This window comes from Pleurodeles waltl, chromosome 7 (genome assembly GCF_031143425.1).
Source record: "Pleurodeles waltl isolate 20211129_DDA chromosome 7, aPleWal1.hap1.20221129, whole genome shotgun sequence".
NCBI classification, from domain to species: domain Eukaryota; kingdom Metazoa; phylum Chordata; class Amphibia; order Caudata; family Salamandridae; genus Pleurodeles; species Pleurodeles waltl.
In genome coordinates, this window is record NC_090446.1 from 1,460,408,648 (window position 1) to 1,460,428,621 (window position 19,974).

The window sequence follows — 19,974 nt, forward strand, 5'->3', positions numbered from 1 at the left end:
CTCAATCACGTCTGGAGCAGCAGAGGACACTGATTAAGTTAAATAAATCAATGCTTAGTCCTTGCTCCAGAGAGAGGAACAGAAATGATGAAATGTCAGCCATGACCAATTACAAAGCAGTAAAGAAGAGTGCCATGCAATCCAACAAATGATAAGCAACGCACCAGCGCCAAGCCCTTTTCTAAATACAACAGTCCCGCAAGCGACGCACTTGCACTAGTGCATGCTATAGCAGGCTCGACCCTAAAAACGTCACAATGAGAAACAGATCGAGAGCACCAAGGTCCAAACACAGAATGAAGCATACAGCACCAAAAAAAAGACATGCAGCGAAAGTAGTAAGAGAAAACGGAGGAGGAGTCAAAAAAAAAGAAGAACCACCAGAAGCAGTGTGGGAAGTTATGTCAAACATAAAACATAAATGAGAGCACAAGTGAAGTTACAAGACCCAGACAAAGCAGAACGGTTGGAAACCAAGAACTCAAAATAACTATGAAGATTGAAAGATTCAGTTCTGTAGGGAACACATTGAATAATAATCTTGCAACTCTTTAATATTCAGTATTACAGCCACATGCTTCCCGCAGACCCCCAGACTCTTACCATGGATAGAGGGCGAAGCACTTCCTCTTTGATTTCAGAACAGGAGGGCCTGCGTGCAGGGACCACGGTCTCCATCTTGAGCAGAGAGACACACTGCAAAAGAGACAAAAATTGAATGTTTACATTACAAAAGGATCCACCAGACCATCAGTCTCAGAAATGTGCGAAAAACAGTATTCAAATGTCAATCTAGCAACAAACATGTGCACCCAACACGCCTAATAGTGTGCAAACCAAAGCCAGCAATATTAAGTCAAGCACCAAGTGATGTGTGAAAGGAAGCCACCAAGTCCAAGTCCAATTTTTATCTATCTCTGTGAACCTAAGCTAAAGAAAGCTGAAGAAAGTGAGAAAGACAGAGCAAGACACAGGAACTGTATGAGAGGAGAACTCAAGGGATGGAAAGAGAGCAAGCAGATTAGGAACAGAAAGCAAAGAGACAGAGCAATGAGAAGAGGGGAAAGGGAACAGCCAAAGGGAAGTGAATAAGGGGAAAGAGAGGGAAATAGCAATATGATGGAGTGAGAGGGGAGAGAGGAGCAAAAAGTGTGGGATAAATGGAGAGAGAGAAAAGAGGAAGAGAAGGAACTAAAGGGAGAGACCAATGAGGAAGGGTCAAACTCTATACATGTCTAGAAAAGGTACCAGTGTCCACTCAACATCCAATCTACACCACATCAGAGAAACGTATGAAGTCCAAAGAACCAAAAGCAAGAAAAACGGGTGCAGCCACAACAGTCATCATTATAGGCCACTGCAGACCAGCTGGATCAAAGAACACCAACAGCTGTGGGAAACTTCTCAAGATCAACATCAACACCCAGAATCACAATGGAACCAAACACATCAACGTCCATGAATACAAGGACAAAAGGTGAAACCAAGTCTACCAGAACTAACCACAGTACCAGTGAACAAGTACAACCAAATCCACGACTATTAATTCACCAAAAATGTCAGAAACACATGTGAAAACACACCTGAACACCCTGACAATTATGAGCTAATCAAACCCAGCATGACCAAAACCATAAGATGATGTGGGAAGCCACTAGGATGAACCAGAATATTCAAACCAATAGGTGAAACCAACTCCCCAAGACCAACTCAAACATGTTTAGATGGGTAAAATTAAACACAAAGCTTAACCCTACCACTCAGAACCATGGGTGATCCCAAACCCATTAAACCCAATCTAAGCACACAATGGGCCTGATTCAGACCTTGGCGGACGGCGGAGGCCGTCCGCCAAGGTCCCGCCGACAAATGACCGCACCGCGGTCAAAAGACCGCGGCGGCCATTCAAACATTTCCGCTGGGCCGGCGGGCGCTCTCCAAAAGAGCGCCCGCCGGCCCAGCGGAAATGCCCCTGCAACGTGGACGCCGGCTCAGAATTGAGCCGGCGTAGTTGCAGGGGTGCGACGGGTGCAGTTGCACCCGTCGCGTATTTCAGTGTCTGCAAAGCAGACACTGAAATACTTTGTGGGGCCCTCTTACGGGGGCCCCTGCAGTGCCCATGCCATTGGCATGGGCACTGCAGGGGCCCCCAGGGGCCCTGCGGCACCCACTACCGCCATCCTGTTCATGGCGGGTTTCCCGCCATGGACAGGATGGCGGTAGGAGGTGTCTGAATCCCCATGGCGGCGGAGCGCGCTCTGCCGCCATGGAGGATTCAATGGGGCAGCGGTAAACCCTTTCTGACCGCGGCGGTTCAGAATGCCCTTGGGAGCACCGCCAGCCTGTTGGCGGTGCTCCCGTGGTCGGTGACCCTGGCGGTCACCGGCCGCCAGGGTCAGAATGACCCCCAATGTGTAACCCACGGAGATAAACTTGACATGCTCACAATTTTATGACACCAAACCCAACCAGTATCAATTAACATAAATAGAATTCTAAAAGTGTCTGAATTAACCAACGTAAGAAAATGTGGAAAACCAACCAAACAGAATTGAGAATGTGCACCAAAGGCACCAGCATTAACGAACATCTGGAGACATGGTAAAACAGATACACAAGGGCCAACTTACAGCCAGAAATACAAGAAAGCAAACTAATAAGCATCAATCAACAACCAGAAACAGAGGTCAAATCACACTGATCAGGATCATCAAACACCTAGCAAAATGGCAAGAAAACAAAGTAGGAACAACCAAATACAAGGGACGAAGCAAACCAAACCACTAGAAACACACCTACACTACAGAGCATGGCAAACATTGGACCAACCAGTGTTAGCCCATATAGGATGTTTATGTTAATTCAAACCCACTATGATAAAATTACAGGACCATCAACTACATTTAAATACTTGTAGAATCCTAAGAACAAAAGATTTAAAAAATCAGAACCAGGAGTCATGTAAAAAACCCAATACACCAGGGCCAACGTCACCAAACAAAGATGATTAACATCCAGCACAAACAAACGAAACGAAAACGTGGATGAAACGTACTCAATAGGACCTAAATACCTAGAAAAATATGAAGCAAACCAGGTCAGGACATGCAAATCACAAGAGAAGCAGCCCAATAAACCAGGACTAAGCAGACCCCAAGCCTCACCTCCACCACTAAACTTGGAGGCATAATACCAGGTTCAACCAGCACATAAAAATAGGAGTGGCACAAATCATCATGATTTGAACCAAATACAAAGAGGCACCTGTGAGACCAGTTTATAAAGATGAACAAAACACACTTAGACACATATTAAGCCACATCTTCTATGATCAATCAAAAACTTAGAAATGATGATAAACCAATCCAAAAACACCAGCCAAACACCATTATAGATGTATGGAAGGAGACCTGCCACAGGCAAAACAATAATCAGAAATTGGAGTCCAAACAAAACTAACCAAACAAACCAAGGGGCATTAACAGAATCTATCACGAAGAATCAAATCAAGCACTCTGACCCTGAAGCCACACCGAAGAGGATCAAGCAACACCAAGAGACGAGAAATCAAACTCAATACCAAGACATGCATGGAATCAAACTGATCATGCTCAACGAAGATCCAGAAATTTGTATGGTTTTACTCAAACCTCCAGGACCAATTAACATCCAAAAATGTCAGTAGAACCTAATAGACCAGATCAAGCAATTCTGGAAAGAAAGGGAGAAAGAAAAAAAGAGAAGTAAGGCGAGAAGGGGAGAAAGAGAGAAAGAAAAATGTCCCAACCCAAAGACCCTAATAAATTTGAAAACAGTCCCTTCAACTAATGACGGAGGGTATGAGTGAACCCAAATACTCCTGAATGAAACACCATAGACATGATCTTATGAATGTTATGCATTATTTTACAGCTTATGCCACACAAACACATCTATTAAGACATGTCACATTGTACTCCTACGCGAATCAGACAAACCAATACACTCAATAACTGTATTTAACAAGATGATGCAACACAAATGAATTGCATGAACATTACGACAACACACATAAAAGTGGACCATGATTAAAACAGAAAAGATCTGGTATTAATGATTTTTCAGGCTAAGGAGCCTATTTAAGACTAAACGTCTTTTTAAGTAGTGTATATCGCCAAGTAGAGATAGTTGAAGTTACAAATTATTCAAGGAATTACCCTAGCTAGGCTTTGCAGTTTGAAAGAAGTAGGACTCGTGGTGTAGCCCACGTTGTCTTGGGCATGAGACCAAACCTACTGGGGTCTTCTAGCCAGAGACCTGTGAAACCAGTCACAACGGAGGCGCATGGATCCTTACTTAAATGGCGGATATTCACGCAACCTTGAACTAAATCCACTGAGGGAACCAGTTCTTGCCGCCACACAGAGATTGCTGTAACTAAAAGGATAATTTATTCAGCTAAACATATTTTCTGAAATAAATCCCCCGGTTTTAACTCCCTATCCACCTCAAGCAAGCCCGATGATGGGAACACTGGAGGGCATCTTCAGTGAGGGGACGTCAGGGGACAGCAGCAATGTTGTTGTGTGAGCACTGCTCAATGTTGGAACATGGTTCAGGGATGAAACTTTATGTCAGCTAGAGTCTATGTCCACAGCAACAACACTGCTGACCAAGGGAGCGTGCAAACGATCTACTTTGGACTCCATTTGATCAGGCAGTATAAATAGTCAATCAAGATTTCTCCGAAAGTCTTGGGCTTGACTTCTCTGCCCCTTAGAGCTAGACGGTCCCAGGCAAGGTGAGTGGTAGAGACTGGTCTCCTGGGGGGTATTCACAAGGCGTCTAGTCAGGCAAGATCTCAGGATCTGGGCCTGTCGAGTAAAGCACGCTAGCAAAGCAGGGGAGGCTGGGGATCAGGCCCAGTCCATGATTATCCACCTCAAGAGAGGGTTTACCGAGCCTCACAGTGATGCAGCTCTCCAGGTGGCCCTCCCAGATGATTTGCTGCCCAACAGTGTGGTGATACCAGTCCCTTGGTATCTGGGCAGGGGCTCCAAGGGTGGGACCGCCCTCCACGCCTAGCCGGAAGGAGATATCCTTTGCTAGGCCGAGTAAAGCCGTCCCACGCCCCAGTACCTACAGGCTCCTCTCCCGGAGATACTTCTGAGCATTGTCCTCCGGGCCCAGGCCACTCTCGGGGAGGGGGTGAGACCCCACCCCCTCTAATTAGAACTCCTGCTGTGGATCACACCTTTGGCTCTCTTCAGGTCCTCCGGGATCTGCGCTGGTGATCCGCTACTCCTAGACGCGTGCGGGTGCGCGCTCGGGTGCTCGGAATGCTTGCTGGGCCGGTCAGTTTGGACTGATGCTCAGCCCTCACCACCTCCAGAAGTCGACAGCTTTGCGGTTTCCACCTCCTCAGGGTCCTGCTACATCCTCGTGGCTGGCAAACGTGGATGAGGACCCAGGAATTAGTCGCAGCTGGTGTCGGGACACGTCGCAGCCATGCTGCCTCAGGCCGTGCTCCTCTCCATGTGAGTCTCGGGCCGTGATGCAGCTCTAGGGATCAGCTTGCCTCCGCACTCGCTCTGCCAATGTACCACAACTTCTCCCGACCAATGCGCACCGATCTACCCCGGGTGTAGCACCATGCAAATGAGCTGGATCAGTGATTGGAACGGAGTGAGCACAACACAAGTCTCACTTGTCCGCCATCTTGGCCACGCCCTCCAAGCCCAAGTTTTAAAAAAAATATAACACAAGGTATTACTGTCTCCCTGCTGCCCCACAAATTTAGGAAAAATGTAGTGTAGGAAAGTGCCACCGTTGGCATGGTCACCCCCCTCACACACTTTTTGCCTAGTGTTGATGCCAGCTTTGATTGGAAGTGTGCTGGGACCCTGTTAACCAGGCCCCAGCACCAGTGTTCTTTCCCTAAAACTGTATCTTTGTTTCCACATATGGCACAGCCCTGGCACACAGTTATGACCAGCAGGGGTGTGGAATTTATTAAAATATCTACTTGTCCACGGGACAGGTTGCTTCTCAAATCTACTTGTCCTGTAAAAAGATCTACTTGTCCCTTTGGTGGCATGTAGTGTGGCGCCAAATTATGGCAGCAATCTCATTATGTAAGAGCTCTTATAATAGCCTCTCTGATTATGCCAGGGCTACTACCATAGTAGGGCTTGAATACTTGCAGTTTCAATCCCTACTGTAGCAATTTCCTTATTTTTCCACGTTTCTGCAGATCTGCATACTGGGGCTGGAGGAAGCAGTAAGCAATAGTTCCAGGGCTGGAATGCCTTTGAGTCTGCAAACCTACTAACCTGCATGTTTTAAAGATTTTCACCAGCTTCTCTCTAATATTTTCCCATAATAAGAAAGGTTGGACATTTACTCCTGACAATGGCAGAATTAGAACTTCTTCCAGGGTTGGGAAGAAAGTGGCTGGAGGGAAAATGAATTTGCAAATGCTCAATAGATTTTCACATGAGCAAATCTACACATGCGTATTAACCCATGCTAAAATACAGTTCACAAATATTTTATAGGGGTACGACATATACCATGGGTGCACTTCTGTGACTTTAAGAATTTGGGGCCACATGTAGGTAGGTTCAGATTTGCGACCCGCAAATTGCAAGTCGCAAATCCGAATGTAGGATGGTGTCCCTGACACCATCTGTGATTCGCAAGGGCTTCGCAAATGCACACCTCATGAATAATCATGAGGTGGGTCGCAATTTGCGACCCCCTTGCAAATGGCGGCCTCACAGGGATGGTGGCCTGCTGGAGACAGCAGACCAACATGTCTGTGACTGCTTTTCAATAAAGCAGTTTTTTTGTTTTTGTAATGCAGCCCATTTTCCTTAAAGGAAAACGAGATGCATTACAAAAACGAAAAATGAAACGTTTTCGTTTCATTTTTTCAGAGCAGGCAGTGGTCCTGCGGACCACTGCCTGCTCTGAAAAAATGTTTACAGTGACATTCACAATGGGGAAGGGGTCCCAGGGGGACCCCTTCCCTTTTGTGAAAGTGTTAGCACCCATTTGAAATGGGTGCAAACTGCGATTGGTTTGCGCCCGCAAAACAATCCTACATTGCACTGCGAGTCGCAATTAGGAAGGGGACACCCCTTCCTAATTGCGAGTCGCAAACCTGTTTTGCGATTCGGTAACCAGGTTACCGAATCGCAAAACTGGGTTTGTGCATCGCAATGTGCTTTTTGCACGTCGCAAACAGTGAAAGTCGCTGTTTGCGACATGCAAAAAGCTACCTACATGTGGGTCTTGGTCCCTAATTAGGTCTGGTGTTAAAGACATTTTGTTTTTATTAAACTTCTATTTCTCTCTCTTTCGGCTGGCTTTACTGTGAGTGATCGCATTCTTCTCTTCCACAAGGAGCATATTGGCACACAAAGTAGTTTTGTTCAGTGTCAGGAACTACAGTGGCAATCAGTGACGTAACGAAACTGGAGGGTGCCCCTTTACAAAGAACATGGAGGAGCCCCCTCTCCAGACTCACTCAGGGCAGGTGCTGTGCTGAAGGGGCCCCCTGGAGGGCGGCTGTGGGGCCTTCGTTATGCCACTGGTGGCAACGTGTGCTTTTAGAGTTCAAAAACGTTTTGGGGGGGTTTTGCCAGTGTTTGTTACAATGTTGAGGGCCTGGTAGCTCCCACAACAATAAAGTGTTACAAAAGCCATGTCAAAACAAGACACGCATTGATGAAACTATAAGACTTATAAAAATATGTCAGATCAGTTGGCTTTGTCAGTGTTTGTTTATTTTCATGCTGCCCATAATCGTGTTGAAAATGGTTACACTGATTTTCCATTAGAAATATTTTTGGGAAATACTAGCATGCATCAAAACATTTTACTAAATGACACTTCATTTGCATCTAATCAGAGAGCATTCTGGGAGCATTATACTTATCCTCATAGCCTAAACCTTTCAAACATGTGTATACACGTTTTTTTTTTTTTTGTACTGGAACCATTGTCAGTAGTGAAGTGTGACCTTAAAACATTTATTTACAGCACTCACCCTAATAATGAAAGTTTTCAAATAATGAACCATAAATACAAGTTCGAACAGCATTATCTTTTGGAAACACATTACCTCAACTGTAGAGAGTTCCACTCTCTGTAAACAGGCAGCCAAAGGGTTTGTGCTGCAGAGGGTTGGGCCTACTTGTCCCAAGGACAAAGTAAACATAAAAACTTGTTGCCCTTGACCTCAAACAAGATGTCCCGGGCGTCGGGCGATAGGAATTCCACATCCCTGGTCTGACCACTGTAAAAGGTACCCCTGGTACCAAGGGCCATGTGGCCAGGGAAGGTCCCTAAGAGCTGCAGCATTTATTATGCCACCCTCAGGGACCCCTCACTCAGTACATGCACACTACTTTGTCTTTTCTCCCCACTAGCACACACAAGCTGCAAAGTCGACATGACATTCCCCTCAGAGTGCCATGCCCACAAACCACTGCCTGTGGCATAGGTAAGTCATCCCTCTAGCAGGCCTTACAGCCCTAAGGCAGGGTGCACTATTCCACAGGTGAGGGCATAGCTGCATGAGCACTCAAAATAATTATTTAAAAATGCACACAGAGGGCATCTTAGATGCCCCCTGTATGTTAGCCCAACTGCTAGTGCAAGGCTGACCGGTCTGTGCCAGCCTGCTACTTCCAGATGAGTTTTTGACCACATGGAGTGAGTGCCTCTGTGCACTCTGTGGTCAGAAACAAAGCCTTCCCTGGGTGGAGGTGCTTCACACCTCCCCTGCAGGAACTGTAACACCTGGCGGTGAGCCTCAAAGGCTCAAGCCTGGTGTTACAGTGCGCCAGGGCACTCCAGCTAGTGGAGATGCCCACCCCCCCGGACGAGCCCCCACTTTTGGGGGCAAGCCCGGAGGGATAATGAGAAAAACAAGGAGGAGACACCACCTCAGCCAGGACCACCCCTAGGATATCCAGAGCTGAAGTGACTCCCTCCTTCAGAAATCCTCCATTTTGCTTTGGAGGATTAGGACCAATAGGGATAATGTGTCGCCATCCCCAGAGGGAGTGGGCACAAGGAGGGTGTAGCCACCCTCAGGGACAGTAGCCATTGGCTGCTGCCCTCTGACCCTAACACCCTGCCAAATTTAGTGGCAACCCTGAATCCAGCTCTTCAGATTTCCTGACGACCTGCAGCACCTAAGTGACCTCCGGGTCCCTTAATAGAGTTCTATTGAGAACCCAACGCGCGATTTGCACACTGCACCCGGCCGCCTGGTGCTGCTGAGGGTTTGGTTTTTATGCCTACTTGGCCCCTCCAGGGCCCCTCCAGTACCCCTCCAACCCCCCCTGGTCTGCCCTCCGACAACACGGGCACTTACCTGCAAGTAGACTGGAACCTGAGTACCTCCTGTCTCCATAGGGGCAGACTGTATTTTGGCTCCTATTTGACCTCTGCACCTAACCGGTCCTGTGTTGCTGGTGCTGGGTGTTTGGGGTTATCTTGAACCCCCAACGCTGAGCTACCTATGCCCCGGAGATTGAACCCATAAGTTTGTTACTTACTTTAAAAACTGTACTTTACTTACCTCCTCCAGGAACTGTTGAAAATTGCAGTGTCCACTTTTAAAATAGCTTTTTGCCATTTTAAAGAAAACTGTGTACATTGTTGATTCCATTCAAAGTTCTACGTATTACTATGTAAAGCACCTTTCATTTAATGTACTTACCTGCTAAATGAATCTTATGGTTCTAGAAATAAACAAATTTATATTTTTCCATATAAAAACCTATTGGCCTGGAGTTAAGTCATTGAGTGTTTGTTTTCACTTATGGCTTGTGTGTGTACAACAAATGCTTAACACAACCCTCTGATAAGCCTAACTGCTCAACCACACTACCACAAACAGAGCATCAGTATTATCTATTAATGCCTCTGGGAAACCCCTGGACTCTGCACACTATATCTCTTTTCGATATAGTATATACAGAGCCAGTTTCCTATATGTAGACAATACTAACTTCAGGAAGGACCTAAAAACACAGCCTACTTAAATGCATGATCTGGAATATAATAACTCTTATAACTTATAAAGGTTTTTAAATTAATGCAATCCTCTTTGGGATTACAAACCTGACCCAGTACTTATACATAGAAATGTAGTCATTATTGTGTGATATTTAGTTATTTAATTCCTCTAGATTATCTTTAGGCATTCACTTCTTGGAACTTAAACATTGTGTATAATACTATCCAAGAGTTATCTTCCATCCAGGTACTTGTCACCATTTCCTTTTTTCTTTTATAGATAATCTTCCATTTGTCAAATTTATATATATAAAATCATAAATCAAATCCCACTTGTATAGCTTCACACACTCCCTACTGTCTTGTCACACTGTAATTTATAACCAGATACTTGTATTTTAAAACCCGATACCATGTATTCTCCAGTTTTCATTAGTTAGATTCACTTTACAAAGAAGACACAGGAAAGAAAAATAACTTTTCAACATAGACAGTAAAGCAGTCAGACGGTCCTGTAGCCTGGTTTGGGCTTCACAACACAAGTAAATAAATATACACAAAATGAAAAACCTTTCTAAAGAGAATAAACATATTCACAGTTCCAATATCAAGAGAACTGAAACAAAGGAAAATCCGATAAAAGGGAATAATTTGGAGAAGACAGCTTTTTTTATAGAATATTAAAGAGATAATATATTGACTTTTTCATCATGTGATTGTATTTCGGATTATTGATAAAGTGTGCTCCCTGCAGTTTAAAACAAAGTGATGCTTATTAAACTCTGTTCTGATGATGTCTTCGAAAAGCTGCATCGATTGTGCCATGAAATTCCAGATACTTAGTGTTACTGACAATACCCAAGGCAGTATATAAAAGCAGATAAAGCTGCAAAAGTTTATCCTAATGTTTAAAAGAGGTATAAATGCAAAATAAGTATCAAATGTTTTTTTGCTTTATGGGATTGTAGCTTTCTGTTTCATGATAGTTTGTCCAATGTTTCAAAGTCAATGTAAATTGATTTAAAACAATATTTGGGTTCATAACATAACAATACACAATTATTTAAATCCATTGAAAAATGTTACTAATATTTGAAAATTGAGTTGTTACAGTTCAGAGTCCATACGTGAACATTTTTACAGACATTTGTAGTCACCATTTATGTCAGTTTAATATAGGAGCGGGACCCCCCTATCGCCTTACGCCCTACCTCCTAATCCCCAAATGTGTGCACTGCTGATAAAGTGTTACACGACCCTGGACCTTCCCAAATCCAAAATGAACACACCTGAATATACTGTACCTCACAGAAGTCAGTTTGCTTTATCGACAAATGTGTCAATTGTTTGTACGAAGTAACATACAGAAGCCAGGTAAATCCGTGAAAGAGCAAATGGCCAGATCTGGTCACATACAGAATTGACAGACAAACAAGCACTTGCAATGCAATGGGTCTCACATTTGCTTGAGTTAGAGCTATTGGTGCTGTAAATTCCTAACTGGACTTTTCTTGCCACATAAATTGAAAATGAAGTGTAAAACATTAGTTGACATTAGCAATCCGATTCAAAGCACCATGGCTGCCATGAGTGCGAAGGAGAGACACAAAAAGAAAAATAAGTTTGCTCAGTCAAATGTATCGTCAGTCGTGCAATTATCATGTAACAGGGGCAGTCTGCAAGGTGTGACAAAAAGAGCATCAAGGCGGGATTAATGTAAAGCATTTACCAACGATAACAAGTGATTTTTGAAAGGCAAGCCCATGAACGACTGAAAGTGCTGGCAGTGAGGCGGGCATGGTTAAAAGTCCACAATTCTTTCAACAGGTCAAAGCGCTTGCGCACTCGACCTAAAAATTGCCTGTCCTGACAAACAAGCCCTCTGGAGGCAGACATTACAAGACAGAAGCAGTCTTTATTCAAGATCGAAAGAAGCGCACTTAATTTGCAAACATTAAAAAAAAGCCTCATGATGGCTCTCACTGATTGCATTTCACTTTCATATTTACATTTTACTTCCCCCCACAACAGCATACAGCACGAGGTGATGGGTCAGCCCACATCAGCCATTGGCTAAGTACTGTGAGTGACAGCATTCTGCCCGTTCACAAGCACACATCCACATATAAAGTAGTTCCTTTCGATGCCACAGTTTATCATGGCAAAGTGTGCTTTTTGAAACAAAAAAACAGTTTTTGTTTTAGCCATTCTTTGTATACCAGCAAGGACAGGCAGCTACCAAAATAAAGTTTTACATAAACCATGACAAAACAAAACAAGCACTGGCGAAGATGAAAGGCTGGCAGTCAATACCAGACCTATTGACTTTGCTGACGTTTGTTTTGTATAAAAGTGTATAATGTTTCTTCTGTGCCTCATAAAAAAGTAATTTTGTCCAATTGGTTGCAATGGAAATTAAGGCCTCTGCCTCTTATTTAAGAAACAACCCTCATCACAGCTTTGACAAGAAAGTATCTTGTCAGTCTTTTACCTTAGTGTGTTGAGAAATACTGGTTGTATGCTTACGTTTGTGTATGTATGTTCGTACTCACTTATGCATATGTAAAAGCCCTCAATTGTAGACAATTGTTAGGAGACAAAACTAATTGACACATTTGTGGGCATCACAGGAAGTGACGTCGCAGAAACGTTCCCTTCAATAACACGAGAAGTGGCATCAACAAAATGATGATAAAGGGAAAACAAAATCGAATATTGTTAACGGGAGAGGTCTGTTGCAGGGCTTCCTCTTGGTAGGATTGGTTCCTAAAGTCACCAGAGAAACAGAGAGAAGCCCTGCAGCGACAGAGCCCTGAGTAAGAGTAAAGGTTTTAATCCTTGGTGCCAGGTGCGACATAAATGAGACCTCAGGCCAAAATGAGAGTATCACTCGCACACAGAAGTGCATGTAACCCGATCATGTGCCAAGAGAAGCCTCGAGTGACAACATTCTGACTCACTTCCTGATTTGTGGTTTCCTTCTCTCCCACCACAGAACAGGAAGAAGCCGAACAACGTGGCGGACTGCACCTGTCACAAGCGAAGTCTGCATTCCGCCTCTTCCTGTCGAGCAACAACCACGAAACTGTGCATCTCCAGTAAAAGTCTTCACAACGTTGTTTCACCAGATGCAGTAAGCAAAAAGAAAGTATACAACATAGAAGGAACAATCATTTCACACAATGTGACTTACACTATCGAGACACCCAACGCGTAAACAAGACCAATGAGAACAGCTACGTCAGAACCACATCCAACTTTGAGGAAGTCGGGGGGACCCTGGAGAGGGCATGTCACTTGAAGTATGTCCACCAGTTTCAGGGAGTTGGTGGGTGATAGGGACGGGTATCTCGTCTGGACCTTTCAGTCCACGGTTGGCCATCTAACTAGTTTCCTTAGTGTCTGGCTTTCAAACGTTGTTTTATATGCCAGGAAAATAAAAAATAGAATAAGGTGTGTGGTGCAGGTCTGTCTGAGGCCATCTCTCCATATCTTTGAGCAATCAGTGGTTACTGGGCAGTATAAATGGCCATCACTATTATTCACCACTGCAGATGGGTAATCAAATCATTACCTCTGTACATATGACGTCTCAAGGACAGCTGGGTCAAGCAGTCAAGGATTACTCAGAGAGATGGTAGTAGGTTTTGAAGTCACCCACAATATGACACAATAATCATACACAAACTCAATGCCTTCTTTCAGTACATACTAAAAAAAACAGGTTATTATTCACATATTGGAAATTTATTTAAAAAAAAGAACACTACAAAACCGACAATGTTCTAGGACTCGTTCATTCACTCAGCACATCACGCCTCGACTACACTAGCTCCATCTACCCCAGACTCCCAGGCTACCTCAAAAAGAGTCTCCCGAAACATTCTCATTCAAAATTCCGCAGCTCGACTTATCTTGAACCCTCATGATCTCTTCTCTTCAAGATCTTCACTTGTTACTCGCTAAAGAGTACTCCAAATTTAAGGTCCTTTGTTTGGTCCAGAGAGCTTTCTACAACAATGATCCCATCTGCTTAAACATATCTCAGCCTCATCCAGCACGTAACCTTCTTTCTCGGATGAGCGTATCATGGTTCCCTATATCAAGAAGGATCATATGATACGGGAGGGCATTCCCCCTTATTTCTTACATACATGGTTTAGAACTCTTTCCTTCTCCCTGAAACCCATCGCTTGGCCCACTGCCTTCAGGAACAAACACAATATCTTCCTTTTCCATTAGCTTAGATCTCAAGCCATGTCTTGCTGTGTATATGCCCTTTCTTTCAGTGCCAGGACACTCCGATGGATCTTTCTCGCACTCAATAAAGTCCTTAACATAAGATAACACTTCCATTACCTGAGATTAGACCCCAAACAATTTGATATTAAATTATATTGTCTTACAAAATAAACTAACAATAGAGTCTAAGAACAGTTCTTCTTGTGTGCCAGAGATTACATGCCCTTGGAAATAATTAGAATTCTGGGATCTGGGTTATTCCTGTAGGACGTATAATAAAACCACTTTGGGTACTACATACAACGTGACAAATGTAAAATGTATTCTATAACATGTCTAGGATTTATCTTGGTGTCTAAGGCACAGATTAAGAGTGGCTGTGATGGTGCTGTGATATGTACCACTATTGGAAAATCATAATCCCTGGTATAGGGAATTTACCATGGACCACAAACAACATCTATCATGGGCTGCCTTTATAAATATGGACATTTTCATGCTTTCTGCTCTAAAATCTGTATGTTCTTGTATTTGCTAGGCCAATTTCTCCCCTTAAATCCTAGCAAGTTTGGTTTGCCAAAAAGTGTGGAAGCTGGTATTTGAACACAGTATTGCATCAGCTAACTACTGGGTGTAGTAAACTCTGCACCGCTTGGACCTGCGAACCCTGCAGACAGGTATTTGTGCAGAGGTCTTAAAACCCCAGAGCACTATAAAGAAGGTTTAAATGGCTCAGGTGCAAGAGAGGGCAGAGAAGTTTCATTGAGCCCAGGCTGTTTAGCATGGTTCCAAAAACCTTAAAAAGGCCCAAAGCCCATCAAGTACACATAAACAGGAATCCCAATACACAAATTAGAACATTTTAAGTGGTCCCACTCCAAAGGGGTCAGGCAGTTCTCTCAAAGTGAGCGAGGATCTCCATAATAGCCACAAGAGCCTCTGGAGAAGCAGGGAGTTAGTGATGGATGCTAAAGAAAACGTTCAATGGCAAGTTTGCCGTCACAGACTTGTACAGTGCTGGGTGAGATCTACGTTGAGTCAGGAGGAACTAGAAGGACTATTAAGATTTAACAATTGTCCTTTATGGCCATAAAGCAGAGGGATGTGCTCTGCATCAGTTTCAAATGTGGGATGTGGAGCAGTCTAGGATCAGCATGACAACCTGGCAGAGGCTGCTGAGGAAACCTGGAAGATTTTGAGTAAAGCGTGACACATTGTTGGATTGGCTTGTTAAGGAGATAGGCAAAGTAGTGAGAAGGGTGGGATTTTAGTTGTCACCGGATCCTGCCACTGCTGGATGCATGCCTAGAAGCAAGGCCCAGTCAGTGAATCAGCCATAGCGACTAGTCAGAGACGAATCAACACAGGAAGGTCTTCTCAAGCTAGCTCTCCAAAGAGATGATGTGGGTTACCACTTATCCAAAGGAAGCACAAAATCAAACCAGACAAGAAAGAGGCTGAAGATCAAACTTCTTTGAACTCCATACATCTGCAAAGAATATGTGACAGAACAACTAGGTCCTAAACAACTATAGCCTAAACCACTACTGCTAAACAACTAAAAAGTCTCTACAACTAAGTACTGAACAACTACTGTCTAAACAACAATTGTGCCTGAATAACAATTGCCTGAACAACATATATATATATATATATATATATACATACACATATATATATATATATATATATTCTAAACTACTAATAAACCATAAAAAAGAAAACCTTACCTTAAAAATAGTTGTTCAGCGTGTTAGTATAGTTTTTAGAATATTTATTTTCCACTAGCAAGGGGGCGGTGTCATGAGGACCTTTTGAACAGGAGTTGGTTCCCCCCGTTTTCAGCTTCATTTTATGATTTATATGTTTTAGCTGCACTTCTTTTAGTGATGACATTTGACACTTATTTCTTGCACGATATTCTTCTGGGGGGCGAGGATAGGGCCTACCTCCGCAGCACAAACCCTCTGGCTGCCAGTTTACACCATCACATTATGGATCGGGGAAGGGCATTGTTTGCTGTTGACATAACATTTGTGTCTTTCCATTAATGCTGCTCAAACTTGTATTTAGGGTTCATTATTGCAAAGCCTTAATTATTAGGGTGAGCGCTCTAAGGAAATGTAAGCTCAAACTGCACTGCTGACAGTGGTAACCACTATAAAAGCGTATGTACATTTGCAAAGTTTAATATGAGGCAAGTATAATGCTCTCAGAATGCCCTCTGATTAAATGCAAATATTTGCAGAGGCTTCAAATCAAGATTTTTTGAGTTTTTCCTTTCAAATTAAATTTTTACAAAAAATGCAATCTGGAAAAAAGTTTTTGCTAAAATACTGTGAACGTTTAGGTACCATTTCTTTGAAGAATCTACTAAAATGTGATGTGTGGTAATATTCCCAGAAATATTCATAAAAGAAAATCAGTGCAACCAGTTTCAGCAAAATTATGGGAAGCATGAAATTAAACAATCATTGGCGAAGCTAATAGGCTTGAGATTGGTGATCAGCCTTTTGGTTTTGGCAATGCATGTCTTGTTTTGACATGTTTTTTGTAAAACTTTATTGGTGTGGGAGCTGCCAGGCCCTCACAATTATAACCAACATTGGCAAAAAGCAAAAATATTTTTGGTCTCAAAAAGCACACACTGCCACAGTAGCCTCTGGCACTGAACAAAACTACTTTGTGTGCAGATATGTTCCTTGTAAAAGAGCAAAATGCTGTCATTCAGAGAGAAGCCAGTCTACAAAGAGAGAGTGAGACAGAGTTTTAAAAAAGAAAATGAAAGATCTTGGTTAACTCAAGACTTAATTAGGGGTCCAATTCTAAAATAGTCACAGTGCACCCTTGATATATGTCCCTGCATCAGTGCAGATTTATAGCTTTCATGAACTCACAATAATTTACATATGTAGGCCAGAAAATCATACTCTGGTAAAACATTTGTGAACTGCATTATATCACGAGCAATAATGCATGTGTAGATTTGTTCATTTAAAAATCTGCTGAGCCTTTACAAGTTTGCACTCCCTCCAACCACTTTTTCCCCAACTGCGGAAAAAGTTTTATTTCAGCCTTTGTCCGGAGTAAATTGCCATCCTCTCTCCGTAAGGGAAAAGATTAGAGTAGAGCTGGTGAACACCCCTAAAACATTCACGTTAGTAGGTTTACAGAGACTCCAAAGCACATTCCAACCCTAGAAACATTGCTTCATGCAACCTCCAGCCCCAGCATGTGGACCTGTGGAAAGGTGGCCCAATGCAGGAATTGCTAGACTTAAAACCCTACTATAGTATGAGCCTTGACATAATCAGAGCGGCTATCATCAGAGCTCTTCTATAATGAGATTGCTGCCATTGTTTATCGCTGCACTACATGTCACCAAAGAGACAAGTGGATTTTTTTGCATGACAATTAGATTTATGAAGCAACCTGTCCCATGGACAAATAGATATTTTATTAAATTCCACAAATCTGGACATGTACTTTCTGTTCAAGGCTAGGTACACTGTACACAATATCTTAATTCTTGTGTTGCACATTTAGTAGACAGCTTCTAACATCTAGACACAGCATTGCATCAGAGCCAGTGCTTAATTTGAGCTGGTGGTTTCCGGTGGGGGGGCCACAGGGCTTATTTTTGAGGGCTGACTCTTATTTTTCTGCATCAGGCATTTACTGCAAGCAAAAGACGCATATGGGAAAGGCGGAGGAAGCCAAAAACGAAAAAGTGTCACGAGGCGAGAAAGCAGAACGCTGCAAGAGTGGGCTGAAGGGGCAGGGAGTGGCTGTAAATGGATTAAAGAAGCCTGAGATGGCTTTAGGATTATGCTGCCTCAGTATTCTCTGCTTGCAGCAGCCATGGGTTTCAAAGGAGAGATTTGGGCACCAGCTCTATTTTTTCCAACTTGCTTTATATTGTGCCATACAAAAGAGAAGTATTGGGAAATTGACTGGGGTGAAACTGCCCTAACATATACTTTTCCATGGCTGTGCATGGATACTTACTTTCCATGGGCCACTACTTTACAAATTGTTTTCCTCTACTTGAGGAAATAATGTGCTTACTTACAGTCTGCTTCACACCTTTATCTGCCGTCAGAACATGGTAGATGTTCGGTTCCCTGTATAATAAGTGCATTACAGTCAACACAACTCACATAACAGTGAATGGAACAGAAGCCACATGGTCAAGGAGTACCCCGTGTGGTAAAACAGAGGGCCTCATTATGAGCTTGGTGAGTGGTGCAGGCCGCCCGCCAAACTCTCTGGGCCAGAAAACTGCCACTCTGGTTTTCTGCCCGCTGGCCTTACTACGAGTTCCTGCTGGCCCAGCAGGAAACTCACCACAACATTGACACTGGCTCGTAATCAAGCTGGCAGCAATGTTGCGGTGTCTCAGGTGCAACAGCACCCGTCGCGCTTTTCATTGCCTGTATTACAGGCAGTGAAAAGTGCGACGGGGCTGTCCATGGGGGCCACTGCACTGCCCATGTCAAGTGCATGGGCAGTACAGGGGCCCCCAGAGGGCTCCAGCACCTCGTCTCTGCCAGCCTATGCGTGGCAGTGTAACTGCCATCCAAAAGCTGGCAGACACAGGGGTCATAATCCCCAGGGCAGTACTGCTTGCAGCGCTGCCCTACTGAATTAAGACCGCCAGCACCACCAGGCGGTCGGCCGGCCTAAAAGTGGCAGTGTCAGTGGTCCGACCGTGTCAACTTTTATGCCACACTCGTAATGAGGGCCAAAGTCTTTAAAAGTTTTTGTAGTGTTCTTTAGGGAACTTAGGCAGTCTTCCCCAGTATGTTTTCCTTGGTTTTATGTTCAATCAGTTTGAGAAATGTGGGCCTCGGAAGGCAGTCCCAGACACCCCCAACTTGCATCCACAAATTGGAAGGAATTGTACTTAAAATACCAAGTGCATGGAAGGCATGTTTTCTTGAGTTTCAGGAAGCTAGCAATGAAAGGCGTTAGTAAAGGTTCCCTTGCCAAGTATACTGAATTAGTTAGGACTTTGTAGAGGACAAAGATATGAAAATGTAGGAAAAGCTTAGGCTATATGATCTTTCTCAGGTATTTTGCATAGATAGGACGCAGATAGCCGAGGTACACACACGAAAATACACAGGTTGTCACTTGATCTTCAAAGGACTCAACCTCATTGACACCGCACTCATTCCAATACTCAATTAGTCTCTCACTCAACCAAGCAGATGACTCCAAACCATAGAGAACACTGCAGCCAACCTTTCCCTCAACCTCACGCCATGACCACACCCTGCTCTTTCAATTTCATCAGTTCCCCATCCACAGCCCTTTTCAAACTCCTGACACACACATTTGAAGCCATACACAAATATGGCCCAGCATACCTCAAAACCACCTCAGATTTCAGAAACCTTTCAGGCACCTTTGCTCGGTCAGACTCGTACTCACAAACATTCCTTGCATGCACAGCATCAGAACAGGCAGTATTGAATTCTCCTACCTTGCTCCAAAAGGCTGGGACAGCCTACTCTTAAATTTCTGCGCTGACGCTAAAATTATTGCATTCTGCATGAACCGGATGACATAGCCCTTAAACCAGGTCAGTCCACAGATCAGTCCTGACTGCTCCTGCATCAGCAGGAGAATATCCTCCAGGGAATAGTGGGCTTTACAAATACTCATATCATTAGAGTGAACCCTGCATCAAATGCTACATATACAAGTCATAGA

The 19,974-nt window shown here is 43.7% G+C and overlaps 1 protein-coding gene across 3 annotated transcripts in view; it reads right to left on the bottom strand.

The window, feature by feature from the left end:
• The window catches only part of ARHGAP33 (Rho GTPase activating protein 33), a 293,765-nt gene that overhangs the window by 249,754 nt on the left and 24,037 nt on the right, over positions 1–19,974 (bottom strand). For all 3 annotated transcript variants that reach the window (XM_069201127.1, XM_069201126.1, XM_069201128.1), the window contains exon 2: positions 604–696. In XM_069201127.1, coding sequence (XP_069057228.1) covers positions 604–678 — 75 coding nt within the window. In that variant the 5' untranslated portion in view covers positions 679–696. The remainder of the gene's footprint in view (positions 1–603; positions 697–19,974) is intronic.